Genomic DNA, 23,040 nt, shown 5'->3' on the forward strand with positions numbered 1-23,040 from the left:
AGCAATGGGCTCCAGTTGCAGCAAGAGAAGTTTAGGTTAGATAATAGAAAAAACTCTCAATAGGAGGGTGGTAAAACACTGGAACAGGCTCTCCAGAGAGATGGTGGACTCTCCATCCTTGGAGGTTTTGAAGACCTGGGTAGACAGAGCCTTGGCTGGGATGATGTAGTTGGAGCTGGTCCTGCTTGGAGCTGGGGGTTGGACTCGATGTGACCTCCTGAGCTCCCTTCCAACTCTCATTTTCTATGATTCACTGAATCTATGAACCCAGCGCTCTGCAGCATCTAGCTCCACTTGCAGGCTGTGGGTGCCATTGGTTGATGCCGTCCTGCCTGTCCATGCGTGGGGACTCTTGTGAGGCTCAGGAGGATGCAGCCAGACTGGGCTGCTCCGCACAGATCTCTGCTTGCCAGCACAGCTGCACCAGCCCAGGCCATGACCTGGGAAGCATTTGTCAGCTGCGTTGGGCTCCAGCCTGCTTTGTTCTTGGGAGATAGTTCAAGGAATGTGGGCAGGGAGGGAGATTGGTAGGTGGGATCCTTCTCCTTGAACATGTCTGCACTTGGAAAACAGCCGCCTGCGATTCTCCGGGGTGGAGCGATGGCAGAGAGCTCAGGTTATTCTGCATCCCTGTTATCATCTCACCCTGGTCAGGATGACACAGAGGTAGCAGCATCAGCACCTGGAGTCCATTAATGACCTCACCAGGCTGGAACTGCCCAGGGGATCCCCATTCAGCCAAGACTGGGGCTCAAGACTTCAATAGCACCGGGGGAGAAGAGGGGGGCAGGAGATCAGCATCATTAGACTTCTTCCTTCTTGCTACCTGCTTTTAATTGCTTTCTGATTTGCATGTGGGCATGCCCGTACACTGCAGCGACTTCTTGCACATCCCAGCAGACGGCGTACGGGCCGGCTCACAGCGAGAGACATGCACACTGCGATGCAGCCAGGAGTGTTTTCCATTAGGAGCGTTTCCAGGGGCCTCCTCCCAGCCGCGCCTGAGCCAGCAGCCTCCCTTGGAGCAGTCTTGGCCGCCTGCCCCACAAACAAGCAGGGTTCTTCCACCACGAGGGCTCCCGGGGAGCGGCGAGGCACCAGTGCACGTGGGAAAGGGACGTGAGAAGCCAAATCTCCTGGCGTTGCCGGTCGCAGTCCAGGCTCCAGACCTATGCAGGAGATGAGATGCCTGGCACCCTACTCCCCCTGTTCCCCACCACGATGGACAGAGGCACCAAGGATGGCCTGTCTGCAGCCCCTGCTTGCATGTTGTAAGCAGGAGAGCCCGCTTAGCCAAGCTGCTTCAAGGTATTGCAGTGGGGAGGAGCTGGGTCACACCTGGTAGGCGCCATGGTTTTGGGCCCCATATGTCCCCATTCGCTTTCAACATACAACCCCTTGCCCTGCCCTACTTGAAGGGGCTCAAACCCACAGCTCCACTCCCCAGGAGAGGGTCCCCTCTGCTTGGAGCTGGGTCACTAGAGGCACAAGGGAGCCTGGCTGTGCAGACTAATAGCTAAAGCTCTTCTGGAAAGGGCTGTGCTGGGCTCCAAGCATTGTTGCTGAAGGTATTTCTGTTCGCAGGGCCAGGCCCATGTCAGGTAGCAGGGATGTTTCTCATGGTATTTCTGGGCTTTGCTGGTTGTTGTATGGGGCTGGGAGGGAATTGCTCCCCCGCCCCCTTCCGCTCCATGCATCAGCATGTTTTTAAGTTTCCCTCAGGGGCATTGGGTGTTGGCTGCAGCTAAGGATGGGGATTTTGACTGGCTGTGTCAATGCTCCTGGTCTCCAGGTGCAGCAAGGGAAGTTTAGGATGGATATTAGGAAAAACTTTCTTACCGGGAGGGTGGTGAAGCACTGGAACAGGCTACCCAGAGAGGTGGTGGCATCTCCATCCTTGGAGGTTTTGAAGACCTGGGGAGACAAAACCAAGGCTGGGATGATTTAGTTGGGGCTGGTCCTGCTTTGAGCAAGGGGTTGGATTTGATGGGACCTTCCCACCCTCATGTTCTGTGATCCTATGGTGCTAAATACAGCAATTAGCATGGCACAGATACTGTGCTCCAGGCTGCACGACACGGGTGCTGTGCTGCAGAGGAGCAGGGAAGGTCCCCGAATGCAGACGTATCACAGGCTCAGAGATGAGGTGTCAGCCCCAGCCTGCTGTCCTGGGCACTGGTGCATCCAATGTCGCCCTCCCTTCCCATTTTCCTTCCCCACTGCACCCTCAGAGCCCCATTCTGGCCCCACCATGGTCTGGACTGGACAGGTTTTATCAGCCTCCAGGAGCAACCCCCACCACCCTATGCTAGGCTCAAGCTCTCCCTGCAGATAACGTAGACAGGAGCCTTGAAGGGCAGATCTCACAGCCCTTGGTGGGAGCTCCCACAGTTAAACCAGCAAGAGACCCTGCAGTAATTGGCACCTGATTCAGCTCCCCAAACACCAGTTGCTTCCCTGAAAGAAAGGAGAATTGCCAGCAAGTCCCTGCACTGGATAAGCAGGAGGGCAGGAGTTTGGGCTATGGTAAACCATAGTTAAGCTGGCATTAAGCAAAGATGCTGCAAAGGACCTTGGCAGCAGCAGGCTTCAGTGACCACTGGAAGACCTAAAGAGGCAGTGAGTGAAACACTGATTCAGAGGAAGAAGCAATAGCTGAAGGAGCTGGGGAGTAAGTAGAAGTCATGGAAGCAGAGATACGGAGAAATGAGCTGTGCTCAGCAGGCTGCAGGTACCCAGCTTCAGTAAGGGAGGGTGCTAGAAAAGCCCAGACTCAGCAGGGATTGAGCCCTGGATGGCTGAACCTGGAAGGGGGGAGCTGAAGCTAGCAAGCAATGAGCTGCGGGCATCTGGGAGACAAGCCATCACTGGCAATCCCTCTGTCTGAGGCTGATGTCTACCACGGCTCACTGATGGGTCTTGACAGGCCCATCCTGCAACCGCAGCCCCTCCGCAGTGCTGGAGTAAAGAGGGACATCTCCAGAGAGAGAAGACCTGGCACGGAGTGGGGGCATCATGGCTGCCAACAGAGGGGCATGTGGCCATGTCGGGGTTTCCTTACCATTGATGGGGGCTGGGGGCTGGTGGCTAGGCCGACCCCCTGGCTACCAGCCTGGGAAGCCATCAGCCTCTGGGAGTTTTCTCCCAGTTAGGAGCGTTCTTTCTGCCTCGCAGCCCAGCTCCGGGGGGTGGGTCGCAGGCAGCGGCCCCTGAGAGCAACCCCCTAAGAGCACCCCTCTGGGAGCAACCCCCTGAGACTGTCCCTGAAAGCACCCCTCTGGGAGCAACCCCCTGAGACCGTCCCTGATAGCACCCGTCAGACAGCAACACCCTGGATCGCCCCTCTGAGACCCCCCTCTGATAGCACCCCTCTGAGACCCTCCCCGAGATCACCCCCTTGAGACCCCCCTCTAGCAGCCTGACCCCCAAGAGCCCCCCAGACCCCCGCAGGAGAAGAAGGAGCCGAAAGCCCGGAGCGGAGGCTCCGAGCAGCTCCCACGGGGCCGTCCGGGGCTTCCCGCAGCCCGGGCGCGGTGACTCCCGGCGGTGCGGAGCCGCTTCCCCGCCGGGATCGCGATCCCGATCCCGATCCCGATCCCGATCCGGATCCCGCTCCCCATCCCCGCCCGCCGGCCCCGCCTCGCCTCGCCTCGCCTCGCCTGCCCCGGGGCGGAGCGCTGCGGCCGCCGGGCGGCGGGGCCGGGGCTCTCGGTGCCCGGGCTGCGCGGGCTGCGGCGGGGGCCCCGCACGGTCCGAGCCCGGGGGCCGGGGCGGTCCCGGAGGGGACGGTGCGGGCGCTGCGGCGGCGGAGGAGGATGCACTTGTTCCGGAGCTACAGCTACCACATCCAGCTGCGGGGCGAGGCGGGCGGCCTGGCCGGCGTGCGGGGCATCCGCTGGGTACGTGCCGGGCCGGGCTCGGGACCCTCCTGCTGCGCCCGGGGCAGGGCATCGGGATCGGGATGGGGACCCTCCTGCTGCGCCCGGGACTGGGCTCCTTCGTCCATCCCCGCTAAAACAGGGGTAGGGTCCACGCCCTGCCCCACACAGGGTGATGGACCTGTCTTACCCCCTCCACCTGCCCCTGGATGAGACAGGGCTGGGCTGCTTGGGTGGCTTTTCACCCCTCCCGGAGCCCGAGGCAGAAGGGGGCAGCCGGGTCCTCACCCCTGGCAGGGCAGGGAGTGGGGCTGAGGGTCCGTGGCTATGCCGGGGCGGCCCTCGAGGGGCCAGCGGGTGGTGGACGCCCCTCCCCTGGAGTCCCCGGGCAGTGGAAGTCCCCGTGGTTTCTGTTTCTGGCTGTTCTGGAAGGGGCTTGGGGCCTGGGAGGGCATCTGGGAGCAGATCTGTGCGGTGGAAAGGGGGCTGTGAAGGCAGCGTGTAGGCTAGAGGGCATGAAACGCCAGGGGCAGTGGCCTGGTGCAAACAGGTGTTGGCTGCCGGGGTCGTCGAAGCATCCCTGCTTAGTGGTAGGGGCTTACAGCCGAGAGCAGGGGGCTCACGGGTAATCCCAGCTCCTGGGATCCGTGCGGGGGATCACCCTGCCACCCTGAGAGTTCCTGGTGATGGGGCCGGAGCCTGGCCTCTGGGTGCAGAGCAGGAGAGAAAACAGCTTTCACTCCTTCAGAGAGCCTATATGGGTGGGGAAGCCTGGGGGCAGCCAAGCCTGGAGCCTCAGGGTGCCCTGTTGTTTCTGATGAGTGACTTCAAGGGCTTTAGGGCAGCTCAGAGCAGGGCTGTGGCCCGTGACCTGCGCGGTGCTGGCTTGTACTGATTCAGTGCAAGCAGCTGGGAGCAGGGCACGGGGCTCCCGGTTGGCGCCACAGCTTCTCCACCAGCTCGCACCAGCCCATTCCCCAGCTCCGCTCTCACCCAGGCATGAAATGAGACCTGTTATTGCGTTTCAGTGCACAGCAGCTGTGCACCGGTCTGCCTGGGTCTGAGATGAGAGCGTGTGAGCAGGGAACTTTTTTGCCCCCCGGCCCTGCGGCATCATGGTCCAACGCCCCTTCCCTTCACAGCTGGAGGGTTTCCACAGGCAACGAGGATGCAGTTTACACCAGGATGGGTCTGGAGCCTGCTCTAGGCTGGGTTTCCCTTTGCAAAATGTTGCCCCCTTTGCCAGGAGCACAAAGCCTTGCCAGCAGCAGGGGTAGGACATCACATAGGCCCGAAGGGTCTGGGGTAACTGGGACAGGAATAGTGTGGGGTGGGGGCACCCCATGAGGCAGCTCCAGCCCCCAGGAGCTATACTTTGACTCTGTGCTCAGTCTCAGCTCTGGGGCAGCCCATGGAGAGAGCCAGGGGCACTGGGGTTGCTGACAGACGGGGGCTGTTCTGCCTGGATCTTGCTGTCAAACTGCACCTGGCCTTCTCTCTGGGGTGGGGTGCCAGGTGCGTTGAACCTCCCGGGGTGGTAGGAGTCCATCGCAACCCCAGCCAGCTGAAGGGATTAGGCAGTCAAGGACAGGGTGGCCATAATCCTCTGCATCCGCACCATGAGTCATGCCTCCTTGATCTCAAGCCCTTGGGAGACTGGGGTTCCCGCTGGAGACGGCAGCTTCATGCCATGTCCTCGCCCTCTCCTGCGGCCTTCTCACACGTCTCCGATGTTCAGCGGAGCTCTTGGCTCCAACCCGCCTGCATCATGCAGGCTCTGTATCAGCCCCTTGCTCTTGTGGGACCTCCAAACCCACCTGGCCAGAGCTGGGGCACGATGCCTGCCTTGGAGCAGGGGGAAGGATGGTCATCCTGCGCCCATGGCCTCTCTGCCCCAGCTCAGCAGCTAGGATCTGAAGTCATACAAGTATAAAATCAGAGAACATAAGGGTTGGAAGGGACCTCTAGTCCAACCCCCTGCTCCAAGCAGGACCAGCCCCAACTAGATCATCCCAGCCAAGGCTTCATCTTAAAAACTTCCAAGGATGGAGACTCCACCACCTGTCTGGACAGCCTATTCCAGTGCTTCACTACCTGCCTGGTGAGAAAGTATTTTTTAATATCCAACCTAAACTTCCCTTGCTGCAACGTGAGCCCATTGCTCCTTGTTCTGTCATCTCTCACCACTGAGAACAGTCCTGCTCCATCCTCTTTGCAACCCTCCTGCAGGGAGTTGAAGGCTGCTATTAAATCCCCTCCTCAGGCTTCTCTTCTGCAGACTAAATAACCCCAGGTCCCTCAGCCTCTCCTGAAGTCCCTAAACCCAGAGATTTATCTCCTGTCATGAGGGGGAGAGTGGAGACCTGAGCCCAGCATGTGGGCTCTGGGAGGCCTCCATGGACACCTCCGGGGGCTCTGGGCTTGGTTCACTGGTCTCCCGGAAGGGCGAGGGCTTGCACAGGGGCCCCGGTGACCAGAATAGCTTTGTTGTTGTCCCAGGGATCCCGAACAAAGGCAAGTGCAAGAGCGAGAGCTTGGCTGGCTGCCCGGTGCTGCCGGATTTCTGGAGGCAGACAGGATCTTGGGGCCCTTTGCATCCAGTGAGCAGGAAGATGGAAAGAGGCAACTCCTTAGGAAGCTATTTGGAGACAGTGGCTGAGACACAGGGGACAGCAGGGTGGGGGCCCTGAGGGGACATCCTGCCTCTCAAGCAGGCAACAGGCATGCAGAGCTGTGGGGCAGCGGTCAGCCTTTGACACCGCAGAGGTGCCCGGGCAGATAAAGAGCCCTGGTGCCCAGACGTACCCACAAACTGGAGTGCTGGGCTCCTTTCGCAGGCTCTGGGGACGTGGCTTGTGAGTCCTGCCATTGCACTGGGGTCTGTACAGGGCATGAGCTACATGCACACGTGTGCCAGGAGACATGGGTGCCCTTTGGGCTGTCTTGGAGAGGAGAAAGCTTGAGCTGGGAAGGAACCAAGACCCTGTGTGCCGGAGGGGATCCCCTTCCCCCTTTGAGCTGCAGGGCCAGCGGGGATGGTTACTCGTAGACCCCTGGCAGTCTCAGGGGCCACACCAATGATGGGCAGCATGGTCCTCTGCCTGAAGAAGCATGGTTCCTGCTCCTTGTTCCTCCAGCTGCCACCCGTGGCAGCTTCCCAGCCTGGCCGCAGCCCGGCTTTTATTCGTAAACACTTCCTTTGTAATCTCAGGAGCGTTTCCTGCTCCACCACGCAGTCACGAGTCTTGGGAAAGTTTGTACAGTAAGTAAGAAACACCGCGTCCCAGAGGGCAGGTGCAGGGGGCAGCGGTTTGTGCCTCCCAGAGTCCTGGGCCAGCTGGAGACTTGTAACGTGGTTGCATTTAGGGTGCCCCTTCCACGCTGGGCTTGCTGGTCGAGAAGGGTGGAGAAGGAGCTGTTTGAGGAGCTGGCTGAGATCCCTGTTGACCCTCACCGGCTGAAGTGGAAGCTCAGACATGCACCAGGCGCCTAGGAGTCGGGACCACAAGCTTGCAGCGGGACAGGGAGCCAGCCCCGAGGGGTGGGCAGGCCATCCGTGTGCCTTCGTTGTGCTGGGCAGGGCCGGTGTCCCTGGACAGATCAGTGCCCAGACTGGCTTTATGGGGTAGCCCGGAGTCCGGGGGCAGGTTGGGTGGTGACCGCGGCAGGGGCAGGGGTAGATGGCCTGGGGGTGCCCACCTGCCTGGGTGTCTGTCAGGGATACAGGAGCCAGGCAAGGCTCACGTGGCTGCTTTCTCCTCCCCTGAGTGCATTCCTACCCGAGCTGCAGATGTGAAATATGTCTGGAGCAGATTGCAGGCCATGCCCAGCCCCTGCTGCCTGCACAGGAGAGCAGGCGGCAGCAATCAGCGCTGTCATTAGTGTGATGACAGCGGAGAGCTCCCGGGCATTCAGAAGGAGGCAGGGCCCAGCGAGCCGGGGCTGGGACCCTGCTCTGGCGGTTAACTGCAGCAGTTCGTTCCAGCCAGGTCTAATAAGAGGCCTGAGAAACAGGTCTGACGGGTCCTTTCAGTTTTCCTTCATGCGCGCGGCGTTTGCTCAGCACACGTGGCACCAGGCGGTGTTTGCACAGGGTATGACAGCCATCGGGGTGGGGGGAGCTGGGGCCACGTGGCTTCACTCCTGCTCTTTGTCCCCCGGTGCCCTTGTCCTTTCACATCGGTGCTGTGCTCCGTGGTGCCAGGGCACCAGAAACAAGGGCAGGAGGGAGCCAGACCTCCGAACTGCTCAGCGCTTGCTGAACTTGCAGGGACTAAATCCCCCCAGGTGAAGGTCCCCAGTGAGGAGCCCAATGCCTGGGGCTGCCTGCACCTTGGTGGGTGCAGGAATGGTTTCCAAGTGCCCTGATGGGATGGGTCCCCAAGCAACACTGGGTGTCAGACTCAGGGCTGCAGCATCTTTCTGGTGCCTGTGCTCCTCTTCTTCACTCCTCCCAGCCTTATCTCCAGCTGCCAGCATCGGTGTGAAGAACCGCAGCAGAGAAACATCACAGCCCTTTGACCAGCAGTGGCATTGCCTGGCCCCCAAAAATATAACTCCTGGGTTATATCTGCCAGTGCAGGGTCCAGTGGGCCAGGCGCGGGTGCCGTTCCCTGCTCCCCTGCCACCTCGTGGTAAAGTGCTGCAGTAGCAGCCTGCTCTGAGCACCCGGCATTGCTACGGGTCCGTCCACTCCCAGTCACCAGGTGTAAATGTTGTGAAGTGCACCAGGCCTTGGCAGTCTTCTTCGGCAGTCACAGAATCAGAGAACATGAGTGTTGGGAGGGAGCTCAGGAGGTCACATCGAGTCCAACCCCCAGCTCCAAGCAGGACCAGCCTCAAATAGATCATCCCAGACTTGGCTTTGTCTCCCCGGGTCTTCAAATCCTCCAAGGATGGAGATGCCAGCACCTCTCTGGAGAGCCTGTTCCAGTGCTTCACCACCCTCCTAGTGAGAAAGTTTTTCCTAATATCCAACTTCAACTTCCCTTGCTGCAACTGGAGATCACTGCTCCTTGTGTCATCTGCCACCACTGAGAACAGTGCAGCTCCATCCTCTTTGCAACCTCCTTGCAGGCAGTTGAAGGCTCCTATCAAATCCCTCCTCAGTCTTCTCTTCTGCAGACTAAATAAGCCTGGTTCTCTCCACCTCTCCTCACAAGTCCTGTGCCCCAGCTCCTGAACCATTTTCCTTGCCCTCCACTGGATTCTCTCCAATGTGTCCACATCCTTTTTGTAGCGGGAGGCCTACAACTGGACCCAGGACTCCAGATGTGGCCTCACCAGTGCCTAATCGAAGGGAATAATCACTGCCCTCGATCTGCTGGCAACACACCTACCAATGCAGCTCAGGATGCCCTTAGCCTTCTTGGCAAAAAGGGCACACTGCTGGCTCATATTCAGTTTATTGTCCGCTGTCACCCCCAGGTCCTTTTCTGCAAAACTACTGCTTAGCTAGTCAGTCCCCAGCCTGTACCGGTGCAATGCCTTGCAGTCAAGGATGATTGTCTTCCATGACTGTCCTATCTGTGGGTCTGAAGATGACTGATGAGCCTGTTCTGGGATCAAGAGACTCTGCTGCATGTTTCCATGTGGGGTGGGTGGCTCTGGGTTATAGGTTCAGTCTGTGACATGCTGTTTCTGCTGCCCCTGCTTTTCCGATTCCTGTTGTCATTGCAAGGTTTCAAAGTACTGAGGTCCCTGCAGCAGACTTCCTCCATTTGGGGCAATCCTGGGTGATACTCTCCCATGAGTTGATGTCAATATTGCATTTTTTCAAGTTGGCCTTGAAGTGCTTTCTCTGCCCTCCTCTTGACCATGTGCCTTCACCAAGATGGGAGAATACAGCTTGCTTTGGGAGACTGGAGTCAGACATCCAGATGACGTGGCCAGCCCAGCGAAGTTGATGTCAGACGATCAGCGCCTCGATGCTCATGGTGTTTGCTTGCAAAAGGATGCTAATGTTGGTGCATCTGTTTTCCCACTGGATTCAAAACATCTTTTATGAGCAGCACTGATGGTACTTCTCCCGTGACTTATCATATCTCCTGTACGTTGTCCATGTCCCAGCTCTGTACAGCAAGATGAGGATCATGACTACTCAATAAACCATGAGCTTGGTTTCGGAGCTGACGTTGCGGTCTTCAAACGCCCATTTCTGCAGGTGTCCAAAGGCTGCACTTGCACATTTGAGGCAATGTTGGATCTCTTTGTCGCCATCGTTCTTCTGCGAGAGGTGGCCTTCAAAGTATGGGACCACTGATGCCTTTATTGAGGCATGCAAGAAAAAGGGACTGATGCTCAACAGTCAGAAAACTAAGATCCCCCATCAACAAGCTCTTAATGAATAGTCCCCACCTCCGGTAGTTCAGATTCACGGTGAAACTCTGGAGAATGTCGAGTCACAGAAACCATCTCCTGCGGCAGCTTGGGCCTGGGCCTGGCAGGTACCCCCGGCAGGGGCTGTGCCTCTAAGTGGGTCCCCTTTCCCCAGCAATGGTGCTTATCCTTGCACTATCCCTTCCCCAGGCCTGGGAGCAGCTTCTACACATCCACAGCCTATGATAAGGCACTAACCCTTTGGTGTCACCCTGACAGGGCTTGTGCTCTCCATCTACTCCATGGCTGGTTCCTTGCAGAGGGACAGGGCCCCCCGCTCCCCCATATTTGTGCAGTGCCCAGCCCCGGTCTTGGCTCTGGGTCCCTGGTCCCTTGCAGAGGGCCGGTGTCCCCCAGACCCTCATATTTGTGCAGTGCCCTGCCCTCCCCAGCCCTGGCTCCAGGCTGCCCACCTTGCTTCAACCGCCACCTGCTCATGGCACAGGATTGCTGTCTCCAGGCATGGACTGACTCAGGCAGAGTCGGTCTGGGAGTGCCCTGGGCTCCTCCCAGGCTGAACATGTTGCACCCGCAGCTATTTCCAGCCGGAGCAGCTCAGCACCCTCAGGCAGTGTCTCAGGGTGGCTGCAACCACCCTCTGCAGTACATCACAGAGTCACCAAATATACTCACCCAGGCCCGGCCAGGAACACCCTGCCGGTGTATGCAGGGAATGCTGAGCCCAAAAATAATTTGAATCATCCCTACACTATGATGGGTAAGCTGTCACCACCCATGAAAGAGATCTGGGAGTTGTGGACAGTGCGCTAAAACCATCAGCTCCATGCTCAGCCACCATCAAAAAGGCAACCATGATAAGGAGTTATTAAGAAGGGTATGATGAATGCTGCTGAAAGTATCATGATGCCCCTTATACATCCCCAGTGCATCCACACCTTGAATCCTGCACCCAGTTCTGGTCCCCGCACCTCCAGGAGGATGTAGAAGAACCAGAGAAGGGACCAAAAAGGGCATCAAGGATGATAAGCAGTACAGAGGGGCTTCCGTATGAGGAGAGTCTAACAAGGCCAGGCTGGGTCTGTAGAAAAGAGACGCTTGAAGGGAGACATGAGAAGAGTTTTGCCAAAATACTGAAGGGTGAAGACCAAGTCAGTAGGGATTTTTTCTTGACTGTCTCTCTCCAGACAAGAATGAAGGGTCACTGCATGAAATGAGCAGGTTGTCATTTTAAATGACCACAAGGAAGTTCTTTCTCCCCCAGCATGGCATGAAAGGCTGGGACTGGTGGCCACCAGATGCTGACCTGAGGTCCCTTCCCACCCTCATGTTCTATGATCCTACGGTGCTAAATACAGCAATTAGCATGAAAGTGTAGCCAGATTCACAAAGGGATCGGACACAGGCTTGGAGGAAGGGGGCATCGGGAGCTATTGGGCACGGGAGTGATGGGCACGGCGTTTGCATCAGTATCCTGGACTTTCAATGCTGAAGACTGCAAGAGAGAGAGGAGCAGGGAAAAGCCCTGGTCAGACCCAGTTGCTCTCCTTGCCAGCCTCCGCTCTCTACCCCCGTGTGACACAGGGGAAGGGGCACGATGGACCTAGGGTCTGATCCAGTCCATGGCAGTTCTTATCTTCTTATGAGCATGCTGCAGGTCCCATGCATGTTTTAGGGAGGAGTTGGGGGTGGGGGGGTAAGGAAAATTTTGTGTCCCCCCCATGTAAAATCAGCCAGATCAGGTCCAAATCCATTTGAATCATCCGAAACCCATATGTGGCCCTGCTGCTGGCAAGTATCCTCCACCCCAGCCTGGGGCTTCAGATACTTGGAGGAGCTGCAGGCTGGTTTGTTGCCCAGAGCAGTGCAAGAGGGGCTGTGGAAAGGGAGTGTGAAAGGGCCACTGAGACACAGGCCACAGGGGAGTCCCAGCAGCTCACACCCACTGGGGTAGAGCTGGGAGCTCCTGTGAATCGGGCCGGGGCCGGGCAGGCCGCTAACAAAGACCTTCTGTGCTGCTCTTTCCAGACCCCCCTTCCTGAGAGCGAAGCATCCCTGGATTATGGCCACAGCCTGACACAGGTGAGTTCACCGGGCTGGCAGCCCCCAGAGCACGGGCTCCTACTTCCCAGCCCGTGGGTGAGTGGGGGGCTGCATAGGCAGGTCTATCCGACCTGTTTCCCAATCTTTCTGCCTTGGCATGGTTACTGCCACTGCTTGTCACCCCCAGGCTTCCTCGGACAGGGTGCGGCGAGCTGGGCGGCTCCTGTACAGCTGTCTGCTCAGCACCTGCCCCAACCTCATCCGCGACCACAAGCACCACCTCCGGCATCACAGGTGGGGTCCTGGGAGGGCGTGGGGCTGGGGGCAGAGCTGGGGGGCGAGACCAGACACAGGGGCAGGGTGATGGATGGGTGGAGCTGGCTAAATGCCCATGCATGAGACCCAGAGAAGACCGAAAGGGCCTTCTGGTGCCCCCTATTTCTATGCCATCCCTGCCCCAGGCTCCCCAGACCTGAGACCCCCTTCTCCCCACCATCCCGTCTGGCAGGCAGTGCTGCTCTGGGAAGGAGCTGGTGGACTGGCTGCTCCGCCCCGGCTTCTCCATGCAGATGCGGAGCCAGGCGATCGGGGTCTGCCAGGTGCTGGTGGACGGAGGGGTCCTGACGCATGGTGAGAAGGTGGCGGGAGGGCAGCTCCCAGTACCCTGCGCTGAGACAAGGCTCGGGCAGCACATGTGATGGGCACCGAGAGCAATTGCATGCCTGCTCGCACAAGTGTGTTCTTAGCCCCTGCTCCAACCAGCCCACATGGTATCTCCTCCCCATCCCTGCCTGCTGTGTCTTGCAGGCCGCACGCAGTACAGCTTGTGCAAATGGAGACTCTTGCGTATGTGCGCCTTCCATGTATGCCATGCCTTGCATGATTGCCATGCCTTGCACAGGGGGGAGCCTCGCCAATGTGTGCTATGCTGCACCCATGGAGTCCTTCACATGCTTCCCCTGCTTCTTTGAGTCGCTCACAGGGATGCTTTGCTTCTCTCTCGCACTCCCACCATGCCTAGCACCAGCACTGTTACTTGTGCACACAGCCTTGTGGGGGCGGGAGCCCTCACGCTGGCGTGGCCGGGGGCTCACACTGCTCTTCCCCCAGTGAAGCAGGAGTGGCATTTCCAGGACAAGGACACCCAGTTCTACCGCTTTGCCGAGCTGGACCTGAGTCCAGAGCCCAGTGCTGGCGTCAGGGACCCCGAGGAACTGCTGGAGGCACTGGCCTTCCTGGCCCAGCTGGGCCCCGACGCACTGCTCACCATGGCTCTGCGAAAGCCGTGAGTGTGACGTGCCACCCCCGTGTATGCAACCCTCCCCTTGACCTTGTCACAGCCTCAGTTGGGCATGGGCTGGGAGATACAGTCAGGTCTCAGGGGGGAGCCCCCAGCTCTGAGGCCTCGTCTGTGTGCACTGGAGAGGTCAGGTCTTCTCCCAGGGCTCTGGCCTGGGGTTTGGCTGCCTCCTGCTACACCCTGCCAGGCTCTCCGGTGCCCTACGGATACCAACACGCAGAGGGGCACTGACAGCCTCTGCTATCCAGAGTACAGGCTTTTCTCCCTGGATGGGGTGGCCCTTGCCCATTTTGCATGCCCCTGGCTGGACCAGCAGGTCACCCTCTCCCCTGTCCTCTCCCCAGCCCTGCACAGCGCACGGAGGATGAGCTGGAGTTGATATTTGAGGAGCTGCTGCACATCAAGGCTGTGGCTTATCTGTCCAGCTCGGTGAGTGCTGGCTTCCCCCCAACCTGCTCTGCTGCCTCTCCACCCTGGCAGGCCCCAGACAATCACGGTGCCTCCCCCACCCCATGCCCTGGGGGGGTCTGCCTGCTCCTGCCTGGGGTCTCCTTTCTCCCACCCTATGCCCCCTAGTCTAGCCCGCACTCTCGCTGGAGCTGACAGGCCCCTCTCTCTGCAGGTGAAACGGGAACTGGCATCTGTGGTGCTGTTTGAGTCGCACGCCCGGGCGGGCACTGTGCGTGAGTATCTCAATGCCACATGGCCCTTGCAGGGCTGGCTGGAGCCTGGGCAGGACAAGGTGTGCAGGAGTGGCTGGGCTGGATGGGATGGCCCAGGGGTGGGCAGGGCAGAGCTGCTACCCCGCAGCTCCCAGCCAGTGCCTGGGATCCTGCTCTCAGCCCTGTGGCTCTTGTCTTCCCCTGCAGTGTTCAGCCAAGGGGACAAAGGCACCTCCTGGTACATCCTCTGGAAGGGCTCCGTGAACGTTGTCACCCATGGCAAGGTACAGGGGGCTGCCTTAGCCCCGGAGGCCCATTGCAGAGTCCCTGTTGGCCCACCTAGCCCTCCATCCTGGACAGCTGGGGTGGGACTGGCATGCCAGGCCCGGGGGGCTGATGGCACAGCTGAAGGGGTCTGGAGCACTGTCCCTGCATGGCGGTATAGGGTCACTGTCCGGTGATGGAGGAGAGGTGCTTTGGTCCTATGCTCCCCCTGGGCACCGGGGTGGAGTGTAGGGGTGAGAGGGGTGCCTGGGTCCCAGCCTGCCACTGCCCCAGGGCCTGGTGACCACGCTACACGAGGGCGACGACTTCGGGCAGCTGGCACTGGTGAACGACGCGCCCCGAGCTGCCACCATCATCCTGCGTGAGGACAGCTGCCACTTCCTGCGCGTGGACAAGCATGACTTCAACCGCATCCTCAAGGTGGGCTAGACCCCCTGGAGCCCCCTGTATTGCCCCTGCCCAGCTCCTGCCTCTGCCAGACAGGCATGGGCATGGGGCTGTGGCTTCTACAGGGAGTAGGGGGTGCCTGTTCCCATCACTGGAGCCACGCAGCCCCCAACCCACGGGCCTGGGGTCCAGGGATGCTGTGGGCAGGGGATGCTGCTCAGGGGAGGGCATCTCTTGTCCCTGGGAGTACGGGCACAAATGGGGCGATGCCCCTGGCCTTGCCGGGTTGGGGCCAAGGACCTGCCTGTCTGCTCTGGTGCATCCTCCATGCAGCCATGGGCTGGTTTTGGCTTCTGGCAGGTGCTGGGAGATATTGCCCCCATCGCACACCCCCCAGTCTATGATCATGGGGCCTGGGGTCCATTTTACCCTCTGCTTCTAAGCTGTCAAGGTAGCATTGCTTTGGCCTTTGCCCTGCCCTGCTGTTCCCCACTGCCCATGCCCCCCACTCCACCCCCTAGACACCCCAGGCCAGGGCAGGACTGCAAGAGCAGGCTCCTGGCCAGGCTGCCCCTAGCCCTGGGATGCCAGTCCAGCCCCCTGCCGAGAAGGGGACGGGCCCTGGGCAAGGCTGACGTCAGGTCTCCGCAGGATGTGGAGGCCAACACCATTCGCCTGAAGGAGCACGGGAAAGTGGTGCTGGTGCTGGAGAAGAATAGTGGCCTCGGTGGCCACGTGGCAGTTGCAGGGAGCAGTAGGTACAGCGGCCCTTCTCACCCCTCCATCCCCTGCCCCAGCTTGGGCCAAGTCCTGCCCCTCCACGGGGGTGCCCAGCCAATGTCGGCTGCTCCCCTGTGCCCTACCTCTGTGCCCGTCCTCTCCGCCTGCATCCAGGGCACCTGGGCCTGATCCTGTGGTTGTAGGGCCCCTGCCCGGCAGCCCTCAGGCCTCTTGGGGCAGTCATGGCCCCTGGGGCTGACCCACCATGGGCTCTGCCTGCAGGTACTCGGTGATGGCGGGGACTCCGGAGAAGATCCTGGAGCACCTGCTGGAGGCCATGAGGCTGGATGCCACCTTCTACGACCCCATGGGTGAGCATCAGGCTGCCCTCGGTGGAGGGGAGACACACATGCTCTCATGGGGCCCCTGAGCTGCAGGAGAGCAGGGAAGTCACAAGCCAGGGGAGTAGGGACCAGCCTGTGCCCTGTCCAGAGAGCTCAAGCCCGGGTTTTGGAGGCCTAGAGGAAGTGCAGGGGGCTGGATGGCTTGGTGGGGCTGGCGGGAGCGGGTGATGGGTGTCTTGGGGGCACCATGGTTGCATCGGAGGGAAGCCCCCAGCCCCCAAGAGAGATCCCGGGCACCCCTGGCTGCCTGACCGGGGGGCTCGTCTCTTCCAGATACGCTGCTGGGGGATTTCCTGCTGACCTACAGCCTGTTCATGCCCATGGCCCAGCTCTGCAGAGCTCTGCTCCACCAATATCCTTCCTGTGCTGTGTCTTCAGGGCTGGGGAGGGAGCAGGGACCCTGCCTGCATGGTGGGGGTGGGAATATGCACCCTGGGCCAGATCCTGTGCACGCTGCACTGCAGGCAGGGCCCCGGGAAGCCCCTTGCCCTGACACGGGAGAGACCCCCTGGGGTGGGGATGTTGCTGCAGGGCTGGCTCTTCCCAGGCAGCCCCAGCCCCATGGCCACTGTCACCCCAAGGCTCCTTCTCCCACCGTGGCTGCCTTAACTTGCCCACCTTCCAGGCAGAGCCGTCGGAGGGCTCGGAGCAGGAGAAGGCTACCTATGCCCTCAGCAAGCGCCAGAAGATCCTGAGGCTGGTCGGCCAGTGGGGGCTGTTATATGGGCGTCTGCTCCAAGCCGAGCCCAGTGCCAGGGCCCTGCTGCAGGTACGGGGCAGGGGCTGCATGGGGTCTGTGCTCCCAGAAGACCTGCCTGGAAGGGCCCAGCACCCGCCCTGGGATGGTGCAGCCTCATTACCGACAGCCTTTCTCCCCCAGAGCCTCTCGGAGGCTGTGAGCCAGGACCCCCGCCTCTGCGGTCTGCTTTGGGACCAGCTGCAGGACCGGCGGAGGCATCGAGCGTGAGTCCCGCTCCCCTGCTCTCCCCACCTGGGAGTCCAGCCCGGGCAGGGCAGCCGGGGACAGCTGTCTCCACGCACCTGGGCTCCTCCGCCTGGGACCACAATCGTGCTTTCCAGCGGCTTCTACAGCTGGCACCGCTAGGTTTCCAACATAGGACTGCAGGCCAAGCTGCCTGGCTTCTAGCTCCAGCATGTCCTTGGGACTGGAGCCTGGGGGTGGAGGGGGGCTGGGAGGATATCCAGCACTGCTGCCGGCTTACTGGGGCAATCACTGCACCTGCCTGGGCTTCCCAGCTAAAAACCCCACTGCAAAGGAGGGGACTCACTTCCCTCACCCTGTCTCTCACGTTTTATTTCTCCTCCTTGCTCTGTCCCCCGCCCAGGCTGGAGAATGGCAGTGGGAACATGTCTCCGCAGATCAAGGTGGGCACAGCTCTGTGCAGGGCTGTATCTCTCCCCGGGGGTGGGGGGCCAGACTGCCTGAGATGTCCTGTTCTCAGCTTGGAAAAGCCCAGGACAACGAGTGGCCTTGACCAAGTCTGGGGTGGCCACGTGGGTCTGGGACAGGCTGGCCGGGGGCTGGGAGCCTGTGTGCTGCCTGTGTCTTTGCTGCCCCCCTGCTTGATGCTTCTCTGACATCCGGACCACAGGTGCGGAGCCCGGGGCATTGGTTTGCCAGCCACGAGGAGGCTACGCTGGGCTGCAGCTCTGCCATCATGGCTGGGGACAGAGGTAACAGCGCCACATGTGTGAGATCCCACTCCCTGCGCAGCCCTGAGGCCCCTTCCCCTTCCTCGGGGCCTGAGCCTGGCCCAGGGGTGAGTGGCTCTCGCTCATGCCTCTTCTTCCCTCCTCAGTGCCCTACGACATCTACAGGCCGGACCACTCCTGCCTGACTGTGATGCTGCCTGTGAATGCCTCCGCACGTGATGTGCTCGTGTCCCTGGCCCCTCGGCTCAGCCAGGACGGGGACCTTGTGCTGGTGAAGGTTAACTCAGCCGGGGGTGAGTAAGTGGCATGGGCAGGGGATGGAGCTTGGAGCGGGGGGACCCCAAGGAGGATGAGCCCTGCACCCCTCTCTGGAAAAGAGGTCCCAGATGTCCAGAGCCCCCCATGCTCGTAGGCTGAACCCCTTGATCATAGGAAAGTCAGGCTGGAAGGGACCCTAGGGGGTCACATCTAGCCCTAGTTCAAGGCAGGGTCAGTCCTGGACAAACCATCCCAGCCACGTGTCTCTCCAGCAGGCTCTTGGAAACTTCCCCAGCTCCTCTGGGGAGCCTGGAAAGCTCTTTGGCAAAGCTCCTTCTCACTTCCAGCCTCAGTTTCCCCTCCTGCAGCTGTAAGCCATTGCTCCTAGTTCGGTCCCTGGACCTGTCTCCATCCTCTCTGTCACCGCCCTTCAGGGATTTCAAATCCACCCTCAGGCTTCTGTTCTCCAGGATAAATAACCCCAGTCTTTTCAGCCTTTCCTCCTATGTCTGGCCTCTGAGACCTGTAATCCCGTGTGTCCCGGCTGTGAGGGTTGGAAGCTCCAGCCTCCTCATGGCGGCCTGCCAGGTTACCGGGCACAAGCCCCTGGCCCCGTGGTCTGCAACCCTTGGCCCAAGTGAGGACCATCCTGTGCTCTGTGGTGGTGAGACCAGCCGTGTCCCTGGCTGTGTCCCCCTGACGGACCCCCCTGCACCCCTCCTCTCTCTGGCAGAGCGCGTGGGGCTGCCGATGGATGCCATAGGCGTGTACACGTCCCTGGGGCTCAATGAGCGGCTCTTCGTTGTGAATGTCCAAGAGCTTGGCAGCCTGGTGAGTGCCAGGGTATGCCAGCTTCCTCCTTCCACGTGTGCCCGAAGCAGCCTTGAGCTATAAGCGGCCAGATCAGGGGGTGATGTGGAAAAAGTCTCCTGCCCCCTCCAGCCTGTCGCCCCGTGGGGCTGGGCAGGGCTTCTGGCCCTCTGGGGCTGTCTGGGGCTTGATGAGATTCCCCGTCCCATGCAGACCCCTCACCCCGAGCAGCTCGGGCCCACCGCTGGCTCCTGGGAGACCCTGGAGCTCCTCAGCTCCAAGGACCTGGCCAGCCAGCTGACAGATCACGACTGGACTCTCTTCAGCAGCGTCCACCAGGTATGCGTGGACACTGGCAGCTGTAGACGGGGGGAAGAGGGCACCCTGCCATCCCCATGACCTATCCACGCCTTGCAGGTGGAGCTGCTCTACCACGTCTTGGGACCCCAGAAGTTCCCCGGAGCCACCACAGCAAACCTAGAGCGCATCATGCGGCGCTTCAACGAGCTGCAGTACTGGGTGTCCACGGAGCTGTGCCTGTGCGGGGACGTGGCCCGGCGGGCCCAGCTCCTCCGCAAGTTTATCAAGCTGGCGGCACAGTAAGTGATGGGTGCTGCGAGGGCTCGGGCAGCGTGGCTGTCCCAGGGCTCGGCTCTGACCCGAGCCTCCGTGTCTTTGCTTGTAGCCTCAAGGAGCAGAAGAACCTGAATTCCTTCTTCGCTGTGATGTTTGGACTGAGCAACACGGCCGTGAGCCGCCTGGCCAAGACCTGGGAGGTACCAAGCCCCTGCCTGCTCTGGCCCCAGGGACGGGGCAGCACCAGACCCAGACCCCCAGCCTCGGGGGTACGAGCAAGCTTTGTGCTCTGGGGAAAACCCCGGTGCTGAGCTCTGGAGAGCAGAGTGAAGTCATTTTTACCTGCCTCGGGGACTCAAAGCCCCCAGAGCAGCCTATCCACCCCCGGGTGATCCAGAGCCAGCCTTCAGGCCATGCAAGGAGATTCCAGTCCCAGCCGGACTCTGGATCCGCTGTAGGGAGCAGCAAGCGCAATGTGAACCCTGGGAGTTTTCAGGAAGGTTTGGATTCAGGCTCTTGGCCCCTCCGGGGTCCTCATGCTACCCACATGTGCTCTTCTCTCGGCAGAGGCTGCCCCACAAGGTCCGGAAGCTGCATGCGGTGCTGGAGCGGATGCTGGTGAGCTGGGCTCCCCCCACACCCCACGAAGGTCCCAGGGGACTCCACCTGCCCCTGCTACCTGGCTGCACCTGCCCGGGTCCCCCCTGAGCTCAAGATCCCATCTGGGCTCCCCGCCTCGGGCTGCCCCCATCTCCCTCGGGGCTCCGAGCTGTGTGCAGGGAGCGCCGTGGCCGGCCCTGCCTGGAGCCTGCCTTCTCCTTCCAGGACCCGTCGTGGAACCACCGCGTCTACAGGCTGGCCGTCGCCAAGCTGAGCCCCCCCATCTTCCCCTTCCTTCCCCTTCTCCTGAAAGGTACCGCTGTGAGGGCTGGAGGGAGGCCAGGGCCGCGATCCCCGTGAGAAGCCACGAGGCTCTTTGTCAGGGCTGGACTCGGGGCGTCACGTCAGCTTGACGTGGAAAGGGGGTCAAGTGAAGTCAGGGCTGGGTGCAAGCTGCCGGCATCAAATGGGGTCAGGACCAGGACCGGGGGCGGAGGCTGAGCGGGGCAGGGAAGCACGGGGGTCTTCAGAGTCTGGACCTTGCCCCCACAGACCTGACCTTCATCCATGAGGGCAACCGCACGCTGTCAGAGAACCTCATCAACTTCGAGAAGATGGTGAGCGGACGGGCGCCCTGGTGCGGCCCCACATCTGCCTTTGCCCCTTCATGCTGAGAACCCAGGCTCTTAGCCTGGGGGAGGTGGGGAGGGAAACTGGTGTCCCAGTGTGCCAAGAGTGTCCATGGGCAGGAGCAAGAAGGAGCTGGGGTCAACATGCCTGTGGCAGTGCCCAGCTGCCCCTTGCTCGAGTGCATAGGCTAGCTAGACAAGGCAGCTCTGTCCCCCCCACCCTGGCTGCTGGAGGGTGGTTGGGGGGGCTGCCGCGACGTCAGTGGGTCACCTCTGGACTTTGCCTGCAGCGCATGATGGCCAAAGCTGTACGCATCCTGCATCGCTGCCGGAGCCACTTCCACAGTGAGTGCCACCGGGGCCTGCGGGCAGCACACGGGCTCCAAGCGGGGCAGGGCAGGCTCCAGGGGGGAGCTCTGCAGGGCAGGGGGCTTAGGGTAGGGGCACATCTGCAGTGACCAGGGTCCTTGACAGCATCAGAGCAGGGTCTGGCTCCAGCTCCAGCAGGCACAGACATGGGCAGGTGCCCCCAGCGGGCAGGGAGGGAGTGAACACTGGCCTGGAGTTGGAAGAGCGGGGCAAGGGGCAGGGACATCTGGGGAGACAGAGATCCAGAGCGTGTTGGACGGGGGGAGCTTGTGACTACCCTAATGCCCTCGTCTCTCCCCACGCAGCTCCCGTCTCCCCGCTGCGGAGTCGCTCCCCACACCGGCTGGAGGACCCCAAGGCCCTGCGTGCCTCCACCTGTAAGTCCGGGCCAGGGGACCTGTGCCAGCCACCCCTCCACTGGGATCCCTGCCCTGCTTTGGGCAGTGCCCCCTCCCCATAGCTCCCCCAGTCTATGCACATGCAGCTCTCAAGTAGGGGGCTGGGCAGCTCTGCTACTGGTTTGCCTGGTGACCTTGGCCACATCCCATAAGCTGGATGGAGTTGAATCGGCCTGGACCTCTCTGGCTGCCCCCAGAGAGCATCTATGCCCTTTGCTCCTTGTTCGGACCTGGCTGGCAGGGGCATGCCCCATTGCAGAGGTGCCCAGCACCTCTAAGCAGGACTAGGGGAGCCTGGGTCCCTGGCTCCGGCCACAATCCACTCACCCGGGTCAGACAGTCACGGTCCCAGGGACGTCCGAGGCAAACCCAGGCCCACCTGAGAGCTTCATACCCCTGGCTTCAGCAGGGTGGAAGGCGACTCTCCAGGCAGACCCTGGCAGCGGGTGCTATTGCAGCTCCTGGCCACGAGAGGACAGGCAATAGCCTGTGATGGCCCTGTCCTAGCCGGGGACAGTCCATCATAGCCTGCCTGCCTTGGGACTGTGGCTGATAGGGGCACTGCCCTGAGGGAGCTCACAGCAGTACAGTGCTCCCTTGAGGTATGTCCCCTGTTCCCCGTCATGCCACTGGTCCAGGCACTTGGCCCCTCCTGACGCCGGCTGTTCCCTGCAGGCTCTGAGCAGTCGCTGAGTATCCGGAGCCCGACCTCTGCCAGCGTCTACCTCCAGCACCTGAGGGTGATTGACAACCAGAAGGAGCTGCTGCGGCTGTCTCGAGACCTCGAGTCCTGACGGGCTGGAGGGACCCGGGGCGGCGTGGGAAGGCCAGACGGCAATCTCAGGGCGACGCGCTTCTCTGCTTTCCAGCACGGGGACAGCACCGACTGCCCCCGGGGCAGGAGGGAGCCACACTGGCCCACAGGCCACATGCCCAACCTGGCACGGTGACTGCACCTGGATGCCAGGGCCCGGGGCCCCGAACCAGGGAAGCTGCTGGCATGGACAGACAGGGGCAGGCAAGGCCACGGCCGTTTGGACAAGCAGTGACACAGCCCCCGATGGGAGCACTGCAAGCAATAGAAGTATTTTTGTATGGGACGGGGCATTGTCCTTCGTGACCACGACATGGCAGCTCCGGGATGCGGCTCCCCTTGGGGCAGGAACTAGGGGTGGTGGGCAGGGAGAGGTGGCTTTCCCAGGGGGGCATGGCCTGGACACCCTCCGGAGAGGCCCCTGGGAGAACTGACCCTTGGGCAGCAGGTGCATGGCATGGTGCCTGGGTCCTGTGACTCCCTTCCTTGCCAGGGCTGGGGGAGGCCCATGCAGAGCTTTGCCATGAGCCATATGTGCCCCACTTTGCTGTTCCTCTCCCTGCATCTGGTCCGGTTCCCTCTGCCCCCATGGCAGACCCCGGAGGTACCGAGCGGCAGACCCCAGAGGTACCCGAGCGGCTGCCGGTGGACAGGTCAGGCCTGGAGCCTCCATCCGCCAGCACTGGCACAGCTGAGGCTGACCTGGGCGCAGCCCCCTGCCCTGGAAATGCCAGGCACTTGGTGTGAGCTGGCATCTGGCACTGACTTGGGGCTGGGAGGATGTTGAGACCCGGTCAAGTGCCCTGAGCACCACGCTTGAGTTTGGAGCAGAAGTCAGCTGCTCCCCCAAGGGAAAGCACAGCGCTGTGGTGGTGCAGGAGGCGATGGTTCTGGGAA

At 61.0% G+C, this 23,040-nt stretch overlaps 1 protein-coding gene and 1 long non-coding RNA gene across 6 annotated transcripts; one reads left to right on the forward strand and one right to left on the reverse strand.

Moving 5' to 3' along the window:
• Window positions 1–809: 809 nt before the first annotated feature.
• LOC109280962 (uncharacterized) lies at window positions 810–4,249 on the reverse strand. Of its 2 annotated transcripts, XR_009457622.1 has the most exons (3): window positions 4,069–4,249; window positions 1,840–1,914; window positions 810–1,169 (listed from the first exon to the last, which is right to left on the reverse strand). It is a non-coding gene; the product is annotated as an uncharacterized LOC109280962 (long non-coding RNA). The 2 variants fall into 2 exon arrangements; XR_002087461.2 differs by lacking the exon at window positions 4,069–4,249 and having other exon boundaries at window positions 1,840–3,329.
• RAPGEF3 (Rap guanine nucleotide exchange factor 3) lies at window positions 3,725–22,429 on the forward strand. 4 transcript variants are annotated; one of them, XM_059719373.1, is made up of 24 exons: window positions 12,799–12,887; window positions 13,376–13,542; window positions 13,902–13,986; window positions 14,180–14,240; window positions 14,427–14,503; window positions 14,778–14,924; window positions 15,543–15,649; window positions 15,894–15,982; window positions 16,289–16,367; window positions 16,634–16,784; window positions 16,896–16,978; window positions 17,362–17,401; window positions 17,629–17,710; window positions 17,836–17,982; window positions 18,681–18,778; window positions 18,971–19,096; window positions 19,175–19,356; window positions 19,443–19,533; window positions 19,901–19,951; window positions 20,159–20,246; window positions 20,486–20,550; window positions 20,853–20,907; window positions 21,237–21,308; window positions 22,005–22,429. In XM_059719373.1, exons 1-24 carry the CDS (start codon window positions 12,885–12,887, stop codon window positions 22,121–22,123), a joined length of 2,265 nt encoding a protein of 754 aa, XP_059575356.1. In that variant the 5' UTR covers window positions 12,799–12,884; the 3' UTR covers window positions 22,124–22,429. The 4 variants fall into 4 exon arrangements, with proteins under 4 accessions (XP_019334222.2, XP_059575356.1, XP_059575355.1 ...); XM_059719372.1 differs by having other exon boundaries at window positions 12,802–12,887; window positions 13,373–13,542; XM_059719374.1 differs by having other exon boundaries at window positions 12,803–12,887; window positions 13,391–13,542.
• The last annotated feature ends 611 nt before the right edge of the window (window positions 22,430–23,040 follow it).

This window comes from Alligator mississippiensis, chromosome 15 (assembly GCF_030867095.1).
Source record: "Alligator mississippiensis isolate rAllMis1 chromosome 15, rAllMis1, whole genome shotgun sequence".
Taxonomy (NCBI): domain Eukaryota; kingdom Metazoa; phylum Chordata; order Crocodylia; family Alligatoridae; genus Alligator; species Alligator mississippiensis.

Coding starts and splice junctions, on each gene's coding strand:
- RAPGEF3 (XM_019478677.2), top strand. CDS start 3,816: ATGCACTTGTTCCGGAGCTACAGCTACCACATCCAGCTGCGGGGCGAG. Junction 16,368..16,633: donor TGCAGAGCTCTGCTCCACCA/ATATCCTTCCTG, acceptor TAACTTGCCCAC/CTTCCAGGCAGAGCCGTCGG. Junction 17,402..17,628: donor ACATGTCTCCGCAGATCAAG/GTGGGCACAGCT, acceptor TCCGGACCACAG/GTGCGGAGCCCGGGGCATTG.